The 23468-nt window shown below is 42.8% G+C and overlaps 1 protein-coding gene across 6 annotated transcripts in view; it reads right to left on the bottom strand.

The window, feature by feature from the left end:
- Window positions 1-307: 307 nt before the first annotated feature.
- Window positions 308-23468, bottom strand: part of palld (palladin, cytoskeletal associated protein) — a 69275-nt gene continuing 46114 nt past the window's right edge. For 3 of the 6 annotated variants that reach the window (XM_085347560.1, XM_085347562.1, XM_085347561.1), the window contains 12 exons: window positions 11979-12662; window positions 10974-11118; window positions 10558-10659; window positions 9129-9167; window positions 7956-8177; window positions 6845-6994; window positions 6491-6579; window positions 4839-4971; window positions 2774-2981; window positions 2387-2552; window positions 1939-2072; window positions 308-1853 (listed from right to left, as the gene is read on the bottom strand). In XM_085347560.1, coding sequence (XP_085203686.1) covers window positions 1693-1853; window positions 1939-2072; window positions 2387-2552; window positions 2774-2981; window positions 4839-4971; window positions 6491-6579; window positions 6845-6994; window positions 7956-8177; window positions 9129-9167; window positions 10558-10659; window positions 10974-11118; window positions 11979-12662 — 2233 coding nt within the window. In that variant the 3' untranslated portion in view covers window positions 308-1692. The remainder of the gene's footprint in view (window positions 1854-1938; window positions 2073-2386; window positions 2553-2773; window positions 2982-4838; window positions 4972-6490; window positions 6580-6844; window positions 6995-7955; window positions 8178-9128; window positions 9168-10557; window positions 10660-10973; window positions 11119-11978; window positions 12663-23468) is intronic. The other 3 variants (XM_085347563.1, XM_085347564.1, XM_085347565.1) reach the window with 3 other exon arrangements.

Below are 23468 nucleotides of genomic sequence, written 5' to 3'. Positions count from 1 at the left end.
GAGCAGTAGTTCCCCAGAAACCCTGGCGAGCTATTGCTCAAGACCACTTTAAAAAAATTGCAGGAAGGTCTGGCTCCAAAGAAGCAAAGTAAAAAGAACTGAGGGGTGGCTTGAGACTTTTGCACAGTACATGTACCCCTTATTGGGAATCACTGTGCCAAATCACTGCTTGACTTTATAGCTTTTTAACGTATTTAGCACAAGTGGCATTTCCTGTGACCGATAATATGCCTTTTGGCATTCTTTTATTGTTTTAGAGAAGCCTACCAGTCCACAAAAACATTCACACTGTGCCTGAAGAGTTTGATTTTTTTATTAACATTTTATAACCTAAAATAGTATCAGGAGAACAATCCATATACAGGCATTGATTGGCATAGAAATGTGCAAACACAAAGTGTCAGCTGACCGAAGCTCAGAAAAAAGATGCCCACAAGGAGACAAATCGTAGATATAAATATGCTTTGCTGTTGATTTCTTAATGTTGAGAGTTTTTATTACCCATGAATACTGAAGGAAAGAAGCAGTTTTGTTTTTGTTTTTTTTAAATGCATCCTAGTAAAAGTTACTTGGCACTGTACAAGTGTCCAAAAAAAACATGCAAAGAAACTGTGTTTGCATTAAGTGATTTAAGGCAGTAAATATATTTATAAAGCTTCATGATAGACAGGATTGTTTTATCGGTGAACTGAAGGTTGCAAATATAATTTATGTTAAGATTGCTTTGGAAAGTAAATAGCATTTTTTTTTCCATACAAAAATAAAATGGACAATCTGTGATGTGTGTGACGAAAAACACTGAAACCCTTCACAGCACCCTCTCTTAAGTGAGAACGTTTCAATTCACACTTCAAAAAAAAGAAAGAAAAGAAAATCAAAGAAGAAGAAAAAGTAATCACCTAAATAACCCACCATCATTTTAGTTTTTCAGTATTACACTTCACATCCCTCCACTGACTTGCTTTTACTCCCATTTTCTCTTGTTAAAACCAACTTTCCTTAAGGTCTGCTGCACATACACATCCTTTTAACCAAACGTTAAATGTCTTCTGCCCCCCCAAAACAAAACAACAACAAAAAACACCGTTTTTAAGGTCCGGCCTTGTCCAGTATCTGATCTACAACCTAAAAGCGCAGATTGTATGATGCTTTAACTATCTGCACTGTGCTACATAAGCCCTCACAATAAAAGTGGGTGATCTCCTTCGTCCAAGCTACGATGCTTTGAATCATTCAGTCTCGTTTCCTCAGCTGGTGTGATTGCTACTTATAAATACAGTATTAGTTGGTGAATTGCAAATGGCACCACTTGAACATGCATAGTGATTTGGTTTCATTTTTTTGTATCTTTACAGAAAGAAAAAGGCACTTTAAAGGGTAAAACAGAGTCAGGCATACACTGAACAGTCTTTTCTTGTGGTAAACACCTCAATCACTTCCAGATCCAGTTAATAAAATGAAACTTGGGGAAACAACTTGATGAATTCTGTAATACATTAGTGTTGTGTCATCCTATTTAGAACAAAGAAACATGGCAACACCTTTCTCACTTTGCCCACCCAAGCTTAAATTCAGTATCTGCAGTTCATTGGTGGTGGACAAGAATATACTCTGCCTCTCCTCGTTAGGAGTGCCCGGATCACAGGCAGCTTTCTGGCTTTTCTGGGTAATCCTCACACCTCTGACTCGTCTCTACAGGTCGTCGCTTTCCACCAGGCCTCCGGGCTGCACTGGGCTGGAGTCGGGGAAGAAGGCCGCCTTCACATCCAGACCTCTCTCCGTCAGTGCTGCGTAGCGGCTGGTGGAGGGACGCACCTTTTTTGGCTTTGGGAGGTTAGGCTGCTGCCATTGAGCTAAAGAAGGAATAGAAGTATTTAAATAGTTTGTATAAAGGAAAATGCTGGATTCAGGGAGAAGTGTGTGATAGCTTAGACTTACTGTGGACATCAAGCCGAGCGGTGCTGGATACGATGCCGGCGTCATTCTTGGCTGACACGGTGTACCAGCCGGCATCTTCTTTCAAGGCTGGCTGGATGATCATACATAGGTAGCCACAGTTGTCCTGGTGCATGCTGGGAAAGAAGAGAAAGAGCATTGACATACATCAGATAACTGATATACATCAGATGTCAGAGACATGACACTTACATGAAATAAGGTAATATTTAAATATTGTTTTTCTTGGCGTACTGTATCTATAATATGAATTGTCATTGCATGTGTTGGTGCTGTGATGGCGTGATCCTAGTCCTCTGGATTGAAATGTTATTGAAACCATAACTGTGCACATGTTTAGGGCTTGTATAACTTACTGGGGAAAATGCTTTCTAAATCTCATTTTAGGGCAAAGTCACCAAACCAGTTTGGTTTACTTATTCCTGTTTACCTGATTCTGTCTGTGTTGTGAGTGAAAGACTCATTCTCCCTCTTCCAGAAGATCTGCGGATAGGGAACCCCCGTCACACGGCACTCCAGTCGCACAGGATGACCCTCTGCAACGCTCGTGTTCTGCAGTTTCTCGATGAATGAAGGGGCCTTGTGCATCTCTTTGGCTAAGGAGAGAGAAGGTGTTACTTAGATGCACTAATGAACCAGGACAGCAACATCTCCTGCTGGATGTTTATGGAAGCCATTCACAGTTAAAGTTAGTTTCCAGGTAGTTTCTAATTTAGACGTTATTAACCCTAGAACGGTCTGCTTTCCCATGAGTCCCTCAAATGCCACCCCATTAAAAAAAAAAAAAGTCTCTGTTCGTGCTGATCGTTCTGTTTACCTGCAACGATGAGTTCCAGGTTGAAAGAGTTCTGGCCGGCTCTGTTGCTGGCGATGCAGGTGTAGATGCCTGCGTCGCGGCTGGTCACAGGTTCGATGACCAGCGAGTGCACGCCGTTTTCTCTCACCAGCATCTTATGGGCAGAATCAGGGCGGATGGTCTGTCCGTTCAACTGCCAGATGAGGTCAGGAGTGGGCAGGCCGCTCACCTACAGGAGGGGAAAAACACAGAAGACATTACATTTGAGTGAATGCATGAATGCTCACGTCGTGCCTGTTTTTGTTGGAGGAATTTGATTGTTATCCGCATGTTCGTGTTTATTGGGAGTATGAAAACAGTTTAGTTAATCTTTGTTTGTCTGGGGGAGACTGGTCACCTGCATGCTTTGTCACGGGAATAAACTGGACTCGGAGAAGACATGTTTCTCTTTGCAGAGAAACCCAACACCTGCTCTGCTGCCTCTGGCCCACATGGAAAATGTGCCACTATTACAATGTTCACATTCTCACAAAACAGCAGACTAAGCAGTGATAAGTACTTCTGGAAGGAAACCAGTGCGCATTTAGAAGTTGAGACATTTTAAGAACGGAAAATCTAGAAAGCCTCAAATGACCTGCAAATAGATATTTGCTATAAATATCTTCGACATTAAGAGCTCTGAAGGAATGGAGACTCTGGGTTTATTTCTGAGAGGCCCAAAAAGACAGGCTTTTTATAGAGAGTTAATTGTGGGTCTGCTTTATTTTATTACATGCACCAGCTTTTCAAAGAGGTTCCTCGGTGCCTCAGGCCGCAGGGAGACGAGGTGAAGATGGAGGGGATGAAGAAAGAAAACGAGCACGGGTGGTGGGAGTGGTGTAAGGGGAAATAATTTTAGAAAAACCTGATCCCACTTAATCCCTGAAAAATGACACCTGTGTGCCCTGTCTGTCTGTTGTGAGCCATTCATAAAGTGATGAAAAATCTTGTCTGCGCTAGTTCACTAGAGGAACTGGAATGCACGGAAAGGGAAATGCTTCCTTGGCAGCACTGACATGGAGCCTCCCTGAAAGCAATACAGACGCTGAATTAAAGGGTGGATTTGAAATGGTTTTTTCTCTATTACTATGATTAACATATTCTCTTTGGTGCGGGCATCTTTCTTTCTAGTCACGTCTCACTTATTTTAGACTCTTTGGTTTATCAAAGAATAGCAGCGATAGTGTGTTCACCTGCAGTCTATTCAATAAGCACAGCAGGTTAAATCAAAGCAATGGCTTGGTGAGTAGGGTTAAAGTTAAAATGACAGATTGTAACACACTGTAACACAGGGCTGAAACCACAGGCACATTAAAGTTCATAGCTTGACACGCCATACTCAACCAAAGAAAAAACACAAACCCAAAAAACAAAAAGTTTGTTTTTTCTTCTTTTTTACATCAAAAACGCAGCATCTCAAAACCAACTTTATAAAAAAGTTGGTTTTGAGTTATCGAAATTACTTTTTCAACCACGTGCAGCTTTTGATATTAGAAACTTCTTTTGTAAGAGTGTGCCAGGCCATCAACTTTATATGTTGTTTTTGAGTTCCTGAAGAAAACCTGGGTAAAAACAGGGAGGGTTTGCAATCTCCACATAGAAAGTTCTGAAATCAGGACCGTTTCTGTCTGGCAGCAGTGCTAGCCATATATTAACAGTTTTAACAGGGAAGACCTTTCTCAAAACAGACTGAAAAGAGAATCAGGCTGCCACTAATAAAACCTGCCATGTGCTATTACATCACATCAGTCCAAACACTGTGGAAAAACTCGATGCTTCCAGATTTGGACCATTTCATCGACTTGACCTCCTACAATAATAAAAGCTGTATGCACAGCACATTGGTATATGTATGCTCGTTTATGTAATGCAAGAAGTTCTAATCGTGAAACATTTTGTAACATTGTTAAAAAGTGCTGTATAGGTGTTTTTAATATTGTTATTAATTGACTGAGCAACCACAGTACAACCATAGTTCCTTCCTTCCTCTGTTTTATCACAGTGTACACCCATGCTGGCACATGTTACACTAGAGGTGTGTATTTACCTTGCAGTCCATTCGACACAGGCGGCCTTCCTGAACAATGAGGTCACCAGGCGCCTGCAGGAAGTGGGGGCGGAAGTGACGCTCTTGGATGTTATCGTTCTCATCACCGCTGTCTCTAGACCTGGACCTGGGCCTGATAGAGAGAGAGAGAGAGAGAGACAGACAGACAAAGGGTTTCTGGGATTAAAATTTAAGCTCGGAATTAATGAGATGTTTTGGAAAAGAACAAACTTTTAGTTTTTATTTGCTGACTGTTAAACTCTCAACTAAGGCTACACGGGGAAGCACATAAAATCATAGGTGAAATCCCCCCTGTCAGAAAGAGTAGAATCAAGTCAAGTCAAGTTTATTTATAAAGCACATTTAAAAACAACCGAGGCTGACCAAAGTGCTGTACAATAAAATACAAATATAAAATACAATAAAACACAAGTACATAAAACACCTCACTGATAAAACAATAAATTAAAACAATAAGTTAAACCTTGCTAAAAGCCAATGAGAAGAGGTGAGTTTTAAGAGCAGTTTTAAAAGTTCCAAGGATTGTGGAGAATCTGATGTGAGGAGGTAAACTGTTCCACAGTCTGGGTGCAGCCACAGCAAAAGCCCTCTCTCCCCTAGTCTTTAGTCTGTACCTGGGAACATCTAAAAGCATCAGGTCTGCTGACCTCAAAGATCTCCTGGGGCGGTACATGCTACCGCCCCAGGAGAATACTTTAAAGAATACTTTAACCCTTTAAACCCTGACCTAATTTACCCTTTAAACCAGGGGAAGGCAACTCCAGGCCTCAAGGGCTGGTGTCCTGCAGGTTTTAGATGCGTCCTTGATCTAACACAGCTGATTTAAATGGCTAAATTACCTCCTCAACATGTCTTGAAGTTCTCCAGAGGCCTGGTAATGAGCTAATCATTTGATTCAGGTGTGTTGACCCAGGGTGAGATCTAAAACCTGCAGGACACCGGCCCTCGAGGCCTGGAGTTGCTAAAAATGCTAACCGTCATCGGTGACGGGTTAGGGTTTAAAGGGTTTAAAAAACCCTCCAGTTCTCTTTCCCCTACTTCCACTTCCTGTTTTGTGACATGTAAAAGTCTCTTTAAGACTTGTACAGCAGGACAGGACCTGGAGATGTTCTTATAACTATACTCAAACACAGTGACATCACCACACTGCCTGAATATCAGCCAAGGAGAGAAATAAAGAGAGCAGGAGACACTGATTGTTATCTGGATCTCTCTCCTTACTCAAAACATCCTTAAGCTGTAATTTAATCAGGGTGTGTTCATCTTGATAACAGATTACAGGTGTTTTTTATGTTCTGTAAGCGACCATAAGAATGTCTGCGATCGTCAGTGCATTTTTCAATATCTGGCCTTGCACGACTGCATACTGCATATACAAGACCATTAGAGCAATGAAAAACAGAGCCATGCTAACAGGTGTTCCCTCTCATTAACACTGAGCTTTTCTCCCCCGAACAGTGGGATTCAGCTCACGGCAAACATTTGCTTAAATAGAAGCTTCTTGGACTGTTTTGAATCCGTGCGGAAATGTGTGAGCGAGCACAGAAGCACGTGCAGATGGTGAACAGCCTGCACCACACGCGCCACACGGAGATTTTGTTTGTCTTCTCTCCCTCTGCTGCCAGCCTCACCTGCGCATGTGTCCAGGTGCTGAGCGCTGGCTGCGACCTCGCTGGTTCACCGCCTGGACCATCATCCTGCCAGTGCAGCTCACCCTGCCCTGAGAGAGGAAGAGAGGGAACTTATGAGGTGATAAAACGCCAGGAACGGCAAGTCTGACTGAGAGGAGGAAATGAAATGTGAGTGTTAGAGCTGGAAAAGACAGTTCGAGGGCCTGTTCGACATAAACTTTGGAACCTCTTCAGGGTTTTCCTGTCTCATTCAACCCCCTCTTCCCGTTCAAGCCAGAGAACATTATTTTTACGAGTGGTGACATATCAGACAGGCAGTCGAACATAGGTGTTTGCATCGTTTTTTCAACTCACCTCAGGGTTGCCTGCCAAGATGGTGTAGTTGCCGTCATCGTCCAGTGAGGCTGCAGCAGTGTGCAGGGAGCAGGTTCCATCAGGATCTCGGCTGATCCTGTAGTGCTCGCTCCTCTTAGAGATCTGCTTACCATCTTTAAACCAGTAGACCTGCAGCACAAGATCATACAATTATCAGACAAGTTATGTTTTTCATGGACTGACTTTGGCACTAACATCGCAAAGAAATCACTTTTTTCCCCTAGCAATATTTGGTTTATATTGATGGGAATAAGGCAGACTGACTCCAGGTCGGCATTGGACTCTGCTACAAGTTCTGTTCATAACTTGTTATTTAAAGATGATATGATCCTGTTGGGCAAGCACAGTGGCTAGGACTAAAAGCAAAACTTCTAAGGACATTGTTCTTAGACAGAAAAGGATGGAGTGCCTGCTACAGGGGAGGAGAGCTGGAGATTGACAGACAGATTAAAGACATTGCTTTTGATTTACTGGGGAAGCTTTGCCCCAGTCCTCACCTGTAATCATAAATGGGTAATGACTTAAAGAATAAGATCGTAGCTACAAGTGGCAGAAAGGCTATTCCTGGAAAGGGTGAATGGGCTCATTAAAGACTGTAGGAAGACAGGAATAGTAGAGATGCTGCTCTACCATATCAAAAGGAGGCAGTTGGGGTTTTTTAGGATTCTACCAGAAACAAGCTGAGGAGAGATGGGTTTAGACATCTCTTCTTGGGCTGCTGCTCCCTGCCACCTGGTCTTAACTAAGCAGAACAGGATGGATGGATGAATGAAAGGTAATACTCCATGAATATTTGGCCCCTATGTCATTTCTTATTTTTTTCCCATTAAACCTGTCAACACAGTCTGATTAATACACACAGAGCCAACCAGCCAGTTAGTCCCAGAGTGTATTCCCGCAAAGAGCCTCTCCTTATCCCAGTGTACAATAAATGTACAGTATATACACTTTCCATCAGCACCATCACATATCAGGAACCCCCTCAAGCCAGGAATTTGAACCTTAATAAATGCTTCAGAATAACATATGAATCATCCCAGCTGTGTTTAAGTGCGTTGATGTTCTCTAAATTCGATGTAGACCCTCTCACCTTTGGTTTGGGGTCTCCTTTGATCTTGCAGGAGAAGGTGACTGGCATGCCCTCAAAGACTTTGTAGTGTTTGAGTTTCTGGTCGAAAGATGGTGCCACCCCTCGGCCACCAGAGTTCTCATCGTGCTCCACGTCATCGTCCGATTCCTCCACCGGAGAACGCTCCAAACGGTACTCGATCTCACTGATCAGACGCTGCTCAAAGCTCGACACTTTGTATTCCTAAATAAGTAAAAGAGACAAAAAAATAGATTTAGACAAACACTGCAGCAGAAACACTGCATTAGTGAGAGAGAGTGAGTGGTTTGTGTGAACCCATAGCGAGTGCAAGTGCATTTAAAAGCGTGAGGACAGCTATCGATACAACCCATTTTGCCCAATTTTAACTTTTTACAAACTCATAAAACTGTCTTCAAGGTTACTGAAACTACCAACTTTCTCCCAATTTCCTAACTGTCTTTACCCACATGAGGCACTCCTCTATCTCATCATCTTCATCAATCTTTCAGTGCTGGAACTCTGAGGAGGCAGTGGAGAACATCTGCAGAGCAGCTTGCTCTGATGACACATCACACAGATAATGACAGGCCTCCGGGCACAGCTGCAGAGCCAACATATATCTTCCTGAACTTGCTGTGCTGCTTAGGATCACAGCAATTATAGAAGTCCTGAACTGGCGAGCTATTATCCGGTAATAATACAGAGGCGGCTGGTTCCATGTTAAAATCTTTCAAAGTAAAGATGTGGCCTAAAACTACAGCATGCACTTTGTGATGGCAGCAAAGTGAGGACAAACATATGTGGTAGAACCAAATGTGCTGATTGATGGTTATGTTGCAATTAAGCTCTCAACATGCTTTAGTATCTAAAATTTATATTGCACATTAAATGAAAATAGGCAGTAAAAGGTGCAGATAAGGACAAACACTAAACACTCTTTTGTGAATATTTGCAAACCAACCGCAAAAAGCGACCAGTGGATATAAAAGCTGAGTGATCAGTAACAAATTCTGTATCCCTGTATCCTTTCTATAAACACTTGTTTCCAAATAAGATAACTGTCACACCTGATCCCGCTTCAGTTAAACTGTACACGTTTATGATTTTTGTGTGCATAGCTTGACACAGTGATATTTTAGAGTGAAAGAAAAACCAGGAGAAGGTGTCAATAACCTTTTGAGGGTAAGAGTCTCTATCAGATGATTTGTCTTCCTGTTGGGAGAAAAAGAGGCTTTGTTTGTGTGTCTGTCATGATGGATTAAACAGGGCAAGAAACAGTTGTGTTTTAAAGTTTGCTGTTGCTAAATTCTTTATATAAAAGATGGAAGTAGCCACGGTGATGTGAACCACTGGTTTGTGGATTCCAGTTTGGGAGCCATCATCCTTACTTATTTTAATAAGCGAATCTATCTAAATAAAAAACTGAGGACACTAGCGAACTGTCAGTTACTACTAAGTATATTTTACTGCTTATTCGAATAAAAATCAGGATAACATATAGAAAATAAACATCATGCTGTATTAAAAGAGACTTTAAACTAGTTATTGAGACCATAAATCCATCAGAAAAGTGTCTACTGGGGACAGAGATGATTGGAAAAGAAGGGTCATTTTCTCATAGACTTCTAAAGATCTAACCTTTTATTTCCAACCAGATAAAGCGCCCCCTGCTGGATGTTAAATAATCTCAGTTTGAGGTACTTCCATATAGGCTACGTCCACCTCTTATAGTCTGGTTTGTGTGCATGTTCAAACTTACCTGCTCTCAAAAGAAAAAAAGAATACAAATACATGCAAGACACTTTATCAAATACAAAGTGGCATAATGCACTAGTGCTGATGCCTTAGCAAGCTTCGCCATGCAAACTAGCTGTATTGCTCTAATCAGCTGAGTTGCTCCGCATACAAAGAGGCAGTAGCACATAGGGGTGGCAGAGTGCTAACTCTGACATTGTGGACACAAGATGTGATATGGGGATGTTTACTGGCAACTTTCATGTAGTCTATGTGTGCATGTTGCTGAAGGATGATAATGCATCACTGTGATGTCCTCCATATAGTCTGATTTGAATCATTATTGGCTATCCCAGTCTAAAATGCTATTGAAATACACTGAAAGATCTAAAAAACAAATTAAGGCTTTGATTTCTCTTTCTTTGTCTTTGAAATTCATAACCAACTCTGTGGGGATGTTGTGCTTATTTTCTGTTTCTCCAAAGTGACTATTTGGTGTCTAAGAGAGCCTTTGAACAACATGTTTGCAGCAACACTTGGTTCTAGGAGTTTGCATAAACAGAGCTTTTTATGGAGGGCTCTGGAGGACTTTGCAGTGTTTACACCCTGCTTTCATAACGTGCACTCAGCAGTGTTTACAGTGGCTTGGGGTGGAGGAAAGCCAGTGATCATGAGATAGGAATGACACCAGCGAAGTATCAGTGGACACACAGAGAGGTGCATGTGTGGTATGCATGCAGCAGGGGGATTTGTGCCGGTGTAGATATGCTGGTAAAACGGTTTCATGCCTGTGTGATTTCAGGTTTGTGCGTGTGCTGTTTTGTTCCTCCCTCCAGTGTGTGTGGTTCCTGATAAAGAGCTGCCGTACCTGTGTGACTGGCTCCTCCTCTGTGTCCTGTGTGTTTAAGACCGTGGCTGCGTTGTCAGCACCCAAGAGCCTGCGAGCCATCTTCTCCTCATAGGTTAACCTCTGGAAGCAGTGATTAATGGGGTCAGTGCGGGTTAGTGTGCGAGTTAGAAAAACACACACTTTTACACTGCATTATTTGTATCTAAGCCTTGTGTCAATAGGGGATCGATTATATGTGGAGGAAGCATAATGAATTTCCTTGAGGGTGCATGAATCAAACGCTCTTTGAATTTTTCGTTGGTTGGATATGTTGGGACACTTGTTATTCCGTGTTAATGGTTACTGAACAAGCTCATTCAGTAACTGTCTGCAAACACACTGTTCAGTATTTTACTAAGAATTTAACACACCCACATACACCTACAAACACATACCTGTTGACCATTGCTGATGCGCTCCTCTTTGAAGCGCAGTTTTCTCTCCAAATCCTGGATGACCGCATCCTTGGATCCCTGAATGTCTGAGTCTGAGGCGATGCGTGGTGTCTTTGTGACAGAGGACTTCCTTGGAAATGCTTTGCTAAAAGAATGACAAAAAGTTGAAAATAACCTTTATTTATTATATAGGAGGACTTGGTATTATTTCCACTGTCTGAAACAAACCGTTATATCCCCCTTACCCTTCCCTTTAAGCCCCTCGTAAACAGAAGTTTTGAACAGCAGGAAAGTGGCTGAGATCAATATAGGGTCTGGCCCCCCGTCACTGTGTGACTCACATAATCTCAGCACCTCTTTCCTCCATGGCTGCCCCACTTGCTTTCTAACATGAACCCTTATCTGGACATGTTCAGCTATAGCATTTCGCAGTGTGTCTTCTTATCTCTCACAAGTGCAGCAGGAATTCCAGGAATAGCAGGGGGAGTTCGGGAGTGATGAAAATTTACTGGCAAAGAGCTAAAAGGTGGAATGTCCTTGATGGAAGGAAAAAAAAATTACTCTCTTCAGGGACGCCATCAGACGAGGATTATCTACACACAAACAGATTTTTATCAGCTAACTCAATAAGCAGAGTGCAAAATCAGCTAGATACTCTGCAGAGTGATAGATTTTTAAAAAAAATATAAGCTAACGTTATTGTTTATATTAATTTCAACAAATCTTTCCGTCTCGAGGACTTTGTGTATATTTTTTCCCCAATTGGGGTGAGGGCCTTGCACCTTTTGAGCAACTTTTGTTTATGTGTGTGGGGTCTCTAGTTGGCATTTTCCTGTAAACATGCTGCAAAAAAATGTAAACATGTCATCTTCCATCCAGCAGCAGACATTCTGCACTCAGCTGGCAGCAGTTAGTGCCTGACACACAGACTGTGCTGGCCTGATGCTGCTGACAGACTCTGTAAAAAAATATATGTGGTTAAAAGTGTATTTGAATGTCACTTACACAGTCCCGTTGCCTTTAGGAAGACCCATGGCATTGACTGTAGGGCTGCCAGGTGTGGAAGGTGTGGAGGGCAACACTGAGGAAAGGAAGCTGGAGGCAGGAGATGGAGGGACGGAAGAGAAAGGCGAGGACATATCTGAGTATGCTGGAGATGTGGCTACGGGTGGAGGGGGAGGAGGAGGTGGAGGAGGAAAGTCTTGGGCGGGACCTGATGGAGAGGACAGGCTGCCGGAGCTGAGGAAGGGCGGAGGTGGAGGAGGGAAGGAAGGAGAGCTTGGGGACTCGAGGCCGCCCGCCTTGGTGAAGGTGGGCATGGTGACCCTGCTGAAGGACTTGTGTGAGGTGGGTGGAGACAGAGGGGATGACAGGCTGGAGCCAGAGGAGCCAGAGGACTGGGTGACGTAGCCCGCCCCACCGGGGCTCTGCGCTGCAATGAACTGCTTGGGCCGGGCATAGTTGAATGTGCTGGCTTGCATGGCTGTGCTGTTCTCCAACTCCTGGAAGGAGGGAGGAGGTGGGAGAGGTGGGGATGGAGGAGCAGGTGGAGATACTTCCTGAAGTGGCTGCAGAGGTGGAGGTGGGATTTCCTGATTCTGCTGCTCCAGCTGCTGCTGCTGCCAGTTGGCTGCTTCCTGCTGCTCCAACAGAATCTGGTCCTGCAGCTGCTTCAGCTGTGCCGCGTTCCTGTGAAGAACAACCAGTCATCAGAAAATAAAGTTTCATAAAAATGTTTTTTTTAAAAAACCCTGAGGGGCAGATGATAACAAGGTAACAGTAAAAATGTTACAAAATCATCTGTTTTTAGTTTATGCATGACACAATAGCCTGGTCTCAATCCAACTGTAGTCAGAACAAAACTGGCAGGAAGGTTGGAGGCCAGATGTGAACATCATCAATGGAGAGTCAAAGTGTTTGGAAAGTCAAGTGAAGTTAGCAAAGATGTAAATTATTAAAGACGCAAAGCATTTTCAGGATGACATCAGCACTCGGCCGTCAGCCTGACAGTTGTCAGCAGGAGTCGAACTGTGTGAAATGTTTTTCCTCTGCTCTGAAGGTGATAGCTTGTCAGGCCAGAGGCTTGGGCAAAGTGTTGGTATGTGTGCAACTTCTGGGAGGAAACCACTGCACGAGCGGCACCGACTGATAGTTTATCAGCCTCTAGCCTCTAACAAAGACTTGTTAAAAACCCCGACTGTTGACAATACATCAAGCGTGGCGCTGGAACCAGATGATAAGTGCAACAGTGAAGAAAACAGCTCTGTTCCTGTTGTTCAGCAGCGTTGAAGTGGATGGACAGAAAACTGGGGTATAAGCAGAGCTGTGGAAAAGTAAAACCCCAGGTGTGGCTCCTCGAATTTGCAGAATGAAGGGGAAAAAAATGCAATATTTCTGTGTCATTTTGCCAGGATCGTGATTTATTTTTGCACAGGCGTGGTCAATCAGTTCCTGTGTCATTGTGGAGGAGACGGAGGCTAACTCATAATGTAAAGTTTCAGTTGTCGAACCAGGAGGGTTTTAAAATGTTTTGAAAATCACAGGACATGAGTGAACTCTGAGGTGCTCTCCCTGAGGATCAGGAGGCCGTAGGTCTTTGGGAAAAAAGGATGAAAAGTTATAAACCTTGAGTCTACAGCTCACATGAGCATGTGAGACTGATGAGTTCTTCACAGGCTGCCTGCTCAGAATATACTGTACATCCCAGTGGTGCGTGTTGTCAAGAGTCCACCAAGTTCATGTGCCCAAATCTTTTCCAGATGTTGAATAATCAGCGGAGCGTTTCCACTATTTTTCATCTGTGACAATGCAAAGAAAACCCCCTTCCTCTCGGCTCGGGGTACAGATTTACAAATGTCACCAGTGCTAATTTGACAAAACTGATAGTCGTAGCATAATTTGACACGAGTCCTGCCAGATGGACTAAAAGAACAATTGTATCAACAATACCTCGGTTCAGATGTTTCAAACTACTTTTAGCTTTTGCCATCTACTCTCGGTGATTTCATTCAGCCTACCATTTATCAGTTGTAGGTACTGCATACATACTTTTACCCTTAATTGGAGATCATCACATAGACTGTGTCCTAGGCAAGTATTTTGGTAATACACTCCCAGAAGAGAATTCATTGGCTCAAATAAAAGTCAATAATTCAAAAACATCCCCTGCAGTCATTCCACCTGGTGCTCCCCTTACAGGACTCACTGAGCACACAATCAATTCAGTGTCCCCCCCCCTCTTTGTATACATTTTCCTTTACATTCCCCAAAGGTCTCCTGTTTGGGAGTCCACCAAAAGAGCTCTTTTACAGGAATAGTTTGGCAGCTCGTGAGGCTCACAGCTCTCCGCAGCGGTTTGATTCCTTTTTTGGCGGTGTTCTCGGAGGCATAAGCACCCTGCCCGTCTGCTCCAGCAGAGAGGAAACACTCTTAATTTCCTCAAAGCCTCATCCCACTCTCCTCGACACAATGCTTTACTGCCTCAGCAGGGGAAGACCTCAAAGACCTTTTTAGCATTTACCTACACTTTTGACACTCTCTTAGAGCTGAGTATAGTATTTCTGTTGGAGAAGTTAGTGTTTCCCCCCTCTTTTATGCTGTGTAAGTAGGATGAAGGGCAGATATTATCCTGTAACTGAGTTCATCCCTTTGTCTTAAAAAGAGCTCTTCACTTTCCAAGGGGTCTTCATTCATTATAAGTCAAACTATACATTATTACTATACAACAATATACTCCTAGTGTCAGTCAGCACTGAAATGCATTTCACTTCCAGCTAAATGCCATTTAGCATAGTCGGACTCTAATTTTACTAGATAAGACTGGACTCCGACTCCCATTTGGACATTTGCTTCACATTTGAAAGTGCATGAAAATGTTATGTTAGCTTGTGTTTGAAGCTGCACGAATAGTTTTATAGTCCACTCTAAAGTTTACATGAAGCAAGTGACCAGGAGTCTTCCAGACTTCTATGACCCTGCAGCTGTGCAGCCTCCAGCTCTCATCATCCGCACCGCTGTGACCACAAAGTGCATGACAAGCCACTACACAATGTCCGACTTCTTCATCCCATCTGCACTCCAGAAGAGCAGAATCCTTACTAAAACGTGACCTATACCTTGAGTAGATGATTACAAGTTGTTTAAAATGCGCCGAGAAGCAGAACAGGCTCCCATCACTCGCTCTTATTCTTTGTTCTTGCGGCGAGCGGGTCTGAATTAGGAGGGAAGTGTTCCTCTGTCGTCAAGCCAACGGCACTGTGTTTTGCTGTTCTGGTCTGAGCCAGCTGGCCCACAAAGCGCTCTGCTTCGCTGAGAGAAAATGCTCCAGCTCCTCTGTCTGTCATTCCAACTGAAAAGCAGCATTACTCTTATGTCTGTCTTTTTTTACCCTCTCTCTTTTTTGGTGGTATAAATAGGCAATAAGCCTTTGAGTCTCCTCTTATTTTCATCCTGAAAAATACTTTCCTTGGGCTGGATCCTGTCTTTAAATCCCTTTTTTATAAAAGGAAAAGGAGGGAAGGGTAAAAAAAGGGCTAAGAGGAATCCATCTCTGCAGTTTCTAAAAGCTCAATAAACAGACTCCAGAACAGCTTGACAGTAACTTAATTGAAGGACTCTTTTACAGCCCCGTGATGTATCAGCCTGCTAAACACTGAGATGTGCCAGATGCAGTGGGTCATTACCAGCAGCATGCTGCTTTAATAAATGAAGACCTCAACCTTCTAAATATCTGTGCTTGCACTGTACTGTTTGTTATTGTTCAGGAAGCGCAAACAAAGTGCGTGAGAAACTCATCCACTGTTCCACCGACTATCGAAGCAAGCTGGGAGCCATCCACAGGTTTATTTGCCGCCCATCTCGTTAGCTCTGCAGCTGGCTGTAAAAGACGGAGCCGCTTTATTAGACCCGTCCAGCTGATGACAGGAAGCGTACGAGGGAGAAGGGGGAGAACAGGAAGTTGTTGAGTGTACATCATCAGTAATGAGGGGTTTCCTTCTGTAAACAACAACACGAGGAGAACTGAGGCTGCAGTTCTCAGCAGCCTCAGCAGGAAGACTGAGGAATGGCTTTAGTGGGTATTATGCTTTCAGGCTACAGCAGACCCTATTGTGTGTTTGTTTCTACAAACACCTGTGGCTGGGTAACAGCACGGCTTCGCAGTCTGTAAATGATTCATAGAGAAATAGCGAAACTAAGCTCCGGTATCACACCTACAACTCAAACACTGCCTGGAAATAGTGTCGCACAAATGGTGACTTAAATCAGAGACCGAGTTCAAGAGAACTGTGAGATTAAAATCACACAGTTGCAGCACAAAAATGGGTATAGATATTGAAACACACATCTGGTTCACAGCTACTGTTGCTTATATTCACCGGTGAGCATTGCATCATTACTATTACGTGTGTCAGCACGAAGCTGTCCGATGCCCTCGAGCAAAAACACACCATCAGTCTGACAAAGTGACAGATTGACACACTGTTAGTAAGACTGTCTTGTTTAACTGTGCCGGAGGAGTCCCTTCTGACTCAAGTTTCCATTTGCTTACTTTTTGTGTTATCCTTCCCTAGAAAATGTGTCATGTTGAGAATTTCTAAACTTTGTGAGTACAGAGAAACTTGCAGTAAGTCTTACATGTACAAATCTGTTGTGTAATGTTGTGAAATTTTAATTTACACATGGCAACAGCTGGGAAAATAATTCTGACACAACACAAAGAAGCCTGCGCTCTTTTCATTCTCTCTCTGGACTCCCTTGTTCATATCTGCCCACCTCTACTTACTTTCACAAGAGAAAACGAGCTAACAAAGAAACCGCTCCAATTTTCCACGAGCATTTCAGAATAATCTCACAGGGTTGTCTGACGCTCAGAATCCAGTCTGCTGCTGCTTCATCTGCAGCCGCTCTCCATCATTCAGTTCTTCATCTCAGTGCATACGTTCTCTTTAGCTTATTTTCAGCCCCACTCTTCCCTGGTATACCTCCACCTCCTCATTCTCTTTGGCTCTAATTGCACACACACCACATAAAACAGAACCAGACTGTTTTCCTTTCTCCCCCTCTCTTTAAAGCGTAACACGGAGCATTTTTCTTATTCCAGCCACACCAAAAAAAAAACAAAAAAAAAACAAAAAACCAGCTTACGGCTGCCCGATCACACACTTCCACTTTCTCTCTGCCCTACTTTCTCTTTTTCTCTTATTCCCCCCCCCTCGCGCTCTATCTGGGCTCATATTTCATACGCAAGGTGAAGAGGCTCTCAACAATCAGCGAGCCCTGCTTTTCTCTATACACCTCCATCCATCTCTCCCTCTTCTCCCCACTCCTCTGGCTCAGCCCTGATTGTTTTTTTCCCCCTTTCTCTATAGAAGGAATGCTGAAGACATTCTTCGGTGGATTGAAGTGGGAAAGACATCGCCATCAAATGGGATTAACAGCAGGAGTGGAGGGAAAGAAGGGTAGAAGGAGGAGGCGGATGAAGGAAAAGGAAGAGCCAGAGAGAGAAAGAACTCAGTCAGTGAAGAGTTACAGCGGAGTAAGTCAGAAGTTTTTTCCACCTAACAGACTATTGTGTTAACTAATCCATCTGACTCCACAGAGGCGCTCTGCAAACAAATGAACCTCGCCACATAAACACAGTCGCACTACTGGAAAGAAAACTAACAAACTAACTTCAGCTAAAGTCGCTCATAGTGATGCTACTCTTCTTCCCCCCCCCCCCTTCTCTCCTTTTTCTTCTTTTTCTCTTTGCAGTCCAAACTCGCTGCCTTTCTAGAGCCTCCGAAATGAATGGTTATCACACTCAGCCTCCGTCTGCTCCTAAACCACACACCAGCTCTGACAACATATGATTTAAACATTAACATGTTGAGCTGGTAAACCCGGAGACTGTGAAGGAAAAAAAAGCTGCTGTTTATTCTACCTCAGTCGTTTGCCTCCCTTTTCTTCTTCTGCTCTCTATTTTTATTTTACTGACAAAGTGTTTCAGTCAGAAAATGCAAATAAATTCAAGAAATTCTGAGTTTTTGAAAGTTAATGAAAAGTCCCCAAGCTTAATTCAATTGAGATCTGAGTTTAGACAAAAGAAAAAGCTTTACCTTGAGTGGTAATGTCTGTGGTGGAGATATTTCCCTGCAGGAGAGTGGACTGCAACTGACTGCTCCACTTTCAGGTAGGAGACGCATATATAGCGGTGAGCGGCCAGACAGTGACAGACACAGTCTCTCTCTCTCTCTCTCTCTCTCTCCCTCTGAGTCAGTCTGTCTGTGAGCTCCTCCTCCTACACAATAAAAGCATGCAGTCTGCCAGCTGAAAGCCGGCCCTTTCAGAATAAACGTTCAGCACTGACCGCAGAGCTGATTTACTGTCATGGATAAGAATGAGAGAGACACCCATATCCAGTGTCTTTTGTTTGTCATTTTGTGTTTTAGATTTATAATGTTTCTTGAATGACTGAAGACTTGAGAGAGACAGGATGACTGAAAAGAGGTATAGATCTATGGAATTAATCATCTAAAGAAATCTCTCAAATTCAGGTGACACGAATGAGATTCATCCATCGTAAGGTACATTTTAAACTAGGCCACGTCTGGAAATAAAATCCACATTCTCTTTATGGCAGCAGAAACATTATCTATCTATGTCAAATGAGCAGGAGAGATATAATAGTTTCATGTAACGCACGCACACTGTTGTGGACCTTTGGAATCATTTAAACAGTGGACGCACTCCAAGTGTCACTGTGTATGTAAACACACCCATCACAACCACATAGATCTGGTTTCATTCACTGAAAGTATTCAGTGTAAAAAACAAAAACCTCTAATTTTTGTGGAATGAGTAATTTAAAAAAAAAAAGAAAAAGGAATTGATCATTTCTATTTTTGTGAGTAGTCTATTTTTAGAGGCCGGTTGAGTCATGGTGTGTTGGTGGGAGGAAAGTAGGAGGCCGGTGATCCGGTCCAGTGTAGTGTTTTTGTGTCTGTTTCAAGTGTGCGTGCAATGATTGGGGAAAGGTCAGGCAGTTTTGTAAACCGTGTTATCTACAGCAGTCATTCAGTGTATATGTAAGATACTTTTATTGTGAAAGGAAGGGGAAGAAAAGACGTCATTTTTACAAATTCAGTTCTTTGGTAAGATTCACACTTCAATAGGGTGAAACTTTCCCAGTAACCCTCATCACACCCACAAACATGAAGACTGAATGTATGGTATTCTTAAATAAACCGCAAAATAGTTCAAACTAATCGAAAATAATCTGCTTAAAAAGAGTTTACAAGGAAATGTTAAAATATTTTTGTTAGCAGAGCTTTAGTTTTTAAATTAATTGAATCTATTTAATTTCAGTATTCCAGTTTACAGTGTGTTCTACTGTAGGTACAGATAGAAATGAGCACGGCCACAGTTCGTCTAACAAAAGGGATTTTTTTCTATAATTTTTAAGAGTTTTGCATATATTTTGTTCAGCAAGGCAGTTTTCACACAATAAAGCTGCTTTGAAAATCTTCTGAAACCCTTCACATCAGAGAGCTTTTAGATACAATGTATCAGTGTCACCTCAGCACTACGAAACCTGTTATTTCTAATGGCTTTTAGCAAAGTATCACCCAATCACTGTGTGAGGCTCTCGTGCACTGTGACCAGTAGCAACAAAGCAGTCCTAGCTGGGTGAGTAGGTACAAAATTCCAGTGCAGTGGCCAGCACAACATAAATTTTGGACCTTTTGCTCAACCTAGCAGTGCATAGTGTGTTTGCTTGTCTTCAGCATTCCTTCTGCTTGTCTATAAGCAGTGTTGGGTAAGTTACTTTAAAATAGTAACTTAGTTACATTACTAGTTACTTCTCTCAAAAGTAACTCAGTTACTTCAAGTTACTCGTTACTTTCAAAGTAACTAGTTACTAGGGAAAGTAACTTTGGTTTTACTCAGAATTCTCTTGTTAATGTGTTTCTTCCATAACTTTGCCAGTCTTCTAGTTTGCTTACTTGCCACAAGTGCACTGTGCCACCTACCAATAGAAAGAAAAAGATAATGTGCATATTTCCACGAGAGAAATGCCACGCCTGGACCGTCATTGACCGCTGCCATGATTCTAGCCTACGTCACAGTGTCATCTGCGCCTTTTACATCCAACACAAAAACTGCAGTCGTGGTGCTTTCGATTGTACTCAGAACTCGGAAATTCTGCCTTCTGAATAGGAAGATGTAGGCAACACCAGACTGCAGATGAGCTGCATACAGAGCTGGACTGGGACAAAAAAATCATCCCGGGCATTTTGACTAGAGACTGGCCCACCATTATAGGAAAAATCATAAAGCCTTTGAATGAAAACAAACACTGTTGTGACAGTGATGTACACTGTTTTGATGGTATATATGCATCAATCTATCAATCGTTTGTTGTAAGATTCAGATAATTATTTTTTAAAAGCTAGACATTTTAAATGAGAATAAGAAAGAAAAGTATTTCTTTGTGCCCCCCTTTCCCTGTTAATGCCCTACCTGCCCCCCTGGCAACACTTTGCTAGACCCGCCCCTGCACAGTTACCAGCTGTCAGCTACTTAGAAAAGGATCCTGGGGTTATTTGTCTCTCAGAAACAGTTCATAACTTCCCTTCAACTCATTCATGTCACCTAAAAGGTAAACCTGTTTCTCCATCACCTGCTCAGCTCTGATGATCCAGTAAGGACATCTCCTGGTTTCATCTTCATGTTTCCCTCTCACCACATAACCAAACCATATCATGACCAGCAGCTTTTTTGCAGCTGTGGCTCCAGCAAACATCAGCTGATACTAGAAATTAATATTAAATAAATTCTAACAACAGCTGATCAAGCTTAAACGTGCTGCTGTTGTTTAGCGCGACATCCGCTGGTTTCCTCTTTCTGCGCAAAGTGGGTGATAAACACACAAGAGAGAAAAGACGATCAGCTGATCACTGATCAGTTTTCATGATTGAAGTAGAAACGGGAGAGGGAGGGGGGAGAATGAAAGAAGAGGCAGCTGTGCAGCAAAGACACAGAATAACTCCAGCTTTGTGCCTTTTTCATTGTAGCTGAAGTCCGGGACAAACTGTTCCTTTTCACCTCAATAAGAAACGCGTAATATTTTCTCTGAATACCAGACGGGACGGTTGGCAACTCTAATAACTTATGAACAAAATAAAGTTAAACATCATTAACTTCATAGCACCCACCCAGCTGTATAGAAACTCCGTCATGCTAGCTAGCACGCAGTACGGAAAAAGTCAGAATAACGAAAATAAACTCCACCTAAACTTGGTTCATATCTGACCCAGAGAGACTGCAGGTCATAACTTCTTACCTGAAGTTCTGTTCACACTTGGACCGGCGGCCGCCTGGGGTCTCTTTTCCTTCTGCGTCCCTTTTCCTTCATCCACCTGCTGGCCTCCACCACTTGCTAATGTTACTGAATCTGTGGAAGCTCCGCGATAGCCACCACACGAAGTAACGAGTAACGACCCTATCTAAATCCCAGTAACGAGTAACGCGTTCCTGATTTTGGCATAATAACTAGTTACCGTGCTCGTTACCACAATAATAACGTAGTTACTGTAACGCGTTACTTAATAACGCGTTAGTCCCAACACTGTCTATAAGTGAACAACACAGTGATGTAAACACCGTTGTATTTTTCCCAAAGCCATTTTCGTGGTTTTGGGTAAAATAAAATGAAATAATGAATCCCACATCTTTGGTTGGCATGGTTACCACTTTGTCTGTACAACATGTGTGGTATATACTTGCTACTTAAATACATCACTTACTTCTGCATTCTTACCTTAAATTTGCACATTTCCTTATTTTTTGTTAGTGAACAGAGCATGAGAATGTCTAAAGCCTGTGTTAAACTAGCGGTCCCCAACCCCTGGGCCTCGGACCGGTACTGGTCCTTCAGTTGTTTGGTACTGGGCCGCGAGATTTGAGGCTAGGTGTGAAATTTATGGTTTTCAGGGTTTTTAATCGTTATTTTTTTATTGTTTATATCGTTAACTCGATTTCCCTGGGTCTTTTCCCGTGTGTTATGAATAAATTGTTTTTGGTACAGGTACTGGTTTTAATTTGTTGTATTTATCCGCAACACCTTACAGGTCGGTCCGTGAAAATATCGGACATAAACTGGTCCGTGGTGCAAAAAAGGTTGGGGACCGCTGTGTTAAACACAGACCTTAGCTTATTCAAAAACACCCGCTGACTTTGAGGTAAAGAAACTGAAAAAACAAACTCTCTTATTCATACAGCACCTTACTTGGAGAGGGTCTCCTTGTCCCTTCGAGGTACGAGTCATTCCCTGCGACTCAACTCATTGACACTTAGAAGCGAGTCAGAGTGGGCCTCGTCTGCTCTCAGTGTCGTTTTCTTGGTGACAGCAGTGTACACATTATCACACCCTCTAATTAACATCCACAAGTGGAAGTTGTGTGGTAGTCTAATTGAGAGTGTGTTTAAAGAGAGATACCGTGTATGCCACACATGAAGCCGCACTCACCACTTGCACCACCACCCGTAGTCAGGATCTAATCACAGGTTGATTGACCTCATCCGGAAACAATTCTTCTCTCCGAGTGTATGTATGTTGGGTAATGTGTATTTATCTGTTTGTTTCTCAGTGTTTAACGTACCAGGCTGCTCTTTCCTGGGAAACACACTCTGCTTTCTATGAGGGGGATCACTGAAGCCGCTTAGTTTCCATGCTGTCAACTCCCAAGCATACAGCCTGGGCTCTTGCTCTCCTCATCCCTCCATGTGTCCTTTCATCACTCCCTCCCCGTCTGCTCACCCCTCTCTCTCTGTCTTCCAGCTCCCTCTCTGTGTTATGAAGGTCAGCTCCCACAAGTCTCTTCCTTATTTGGAAAGTTTCTCCATTCCATGCAGGTCACTTTAGCGCAGCCGACCAATCCAGTGGTTTGTTAGTCTAGTGTCTCAGCCAATCCTGTGTCTCCCATGTCCTTTTAAGGGCTGCCCATCTCTCACTCTGGAGGCCCAATGTGAAATTATCTGCTTTCCTGCTCCCTTGTGTCTCTGGTGACTTCATTTCAGCTTTTATTCTGTTGCTCAAACCTCGTCCTGTCCCCGATGAGAACTAACTTTCTGTGTCTGTCTTTTTCCAGTTGCATGTAATCAAAAACCTCTGTGGCCAGCAGTCTCTAAAATAAAGGTATACATTAGAGCAGTGGTTCCCAGTTTTTTTCTGACATACAGAAGTCCTCAAAAGCCTCTTGATCACCATCACCTCTCAAGCTCAAATGTGGTTGTTTCAACTCATTTTAAACTCAACTCTGGAGCAATTGTAGCTTACTCTTACCTATTAGATTTGGCTTACTGTTAATCAGTTACAACAATTCACATCCTATTTAGACTATTAATCCACTACTTTTTGTTACTACTTTATTTAATAGCTACTAATTACGTTTATGTTTATCTACCTGTGACACTGGCTGGATGCTTTGTTAGGTATATCTGTTCAGTTGCTCA

This window comes from Diplotaxodon limnothrissa, linkage group LG23 (genome assembly GCF_057381915.1).
Source record: "Diplotaxodon limnothrissa isolate DT_005_m linkage group LG23, D_limnothrissa_male_GT1.1, whole genome shotgun sequence".
Classification (NCBI taxonomy): domain Eukaryota; kingdom Metazoa; phylum Chordata; class Actinopteri; order Cichliformes; family Cichlidae; genus Diplotaxodon; species Diplotaxodon limnothrissa.
This window is presented reverse-complemented; position numbering and strand designations above follow the sequence as displayed.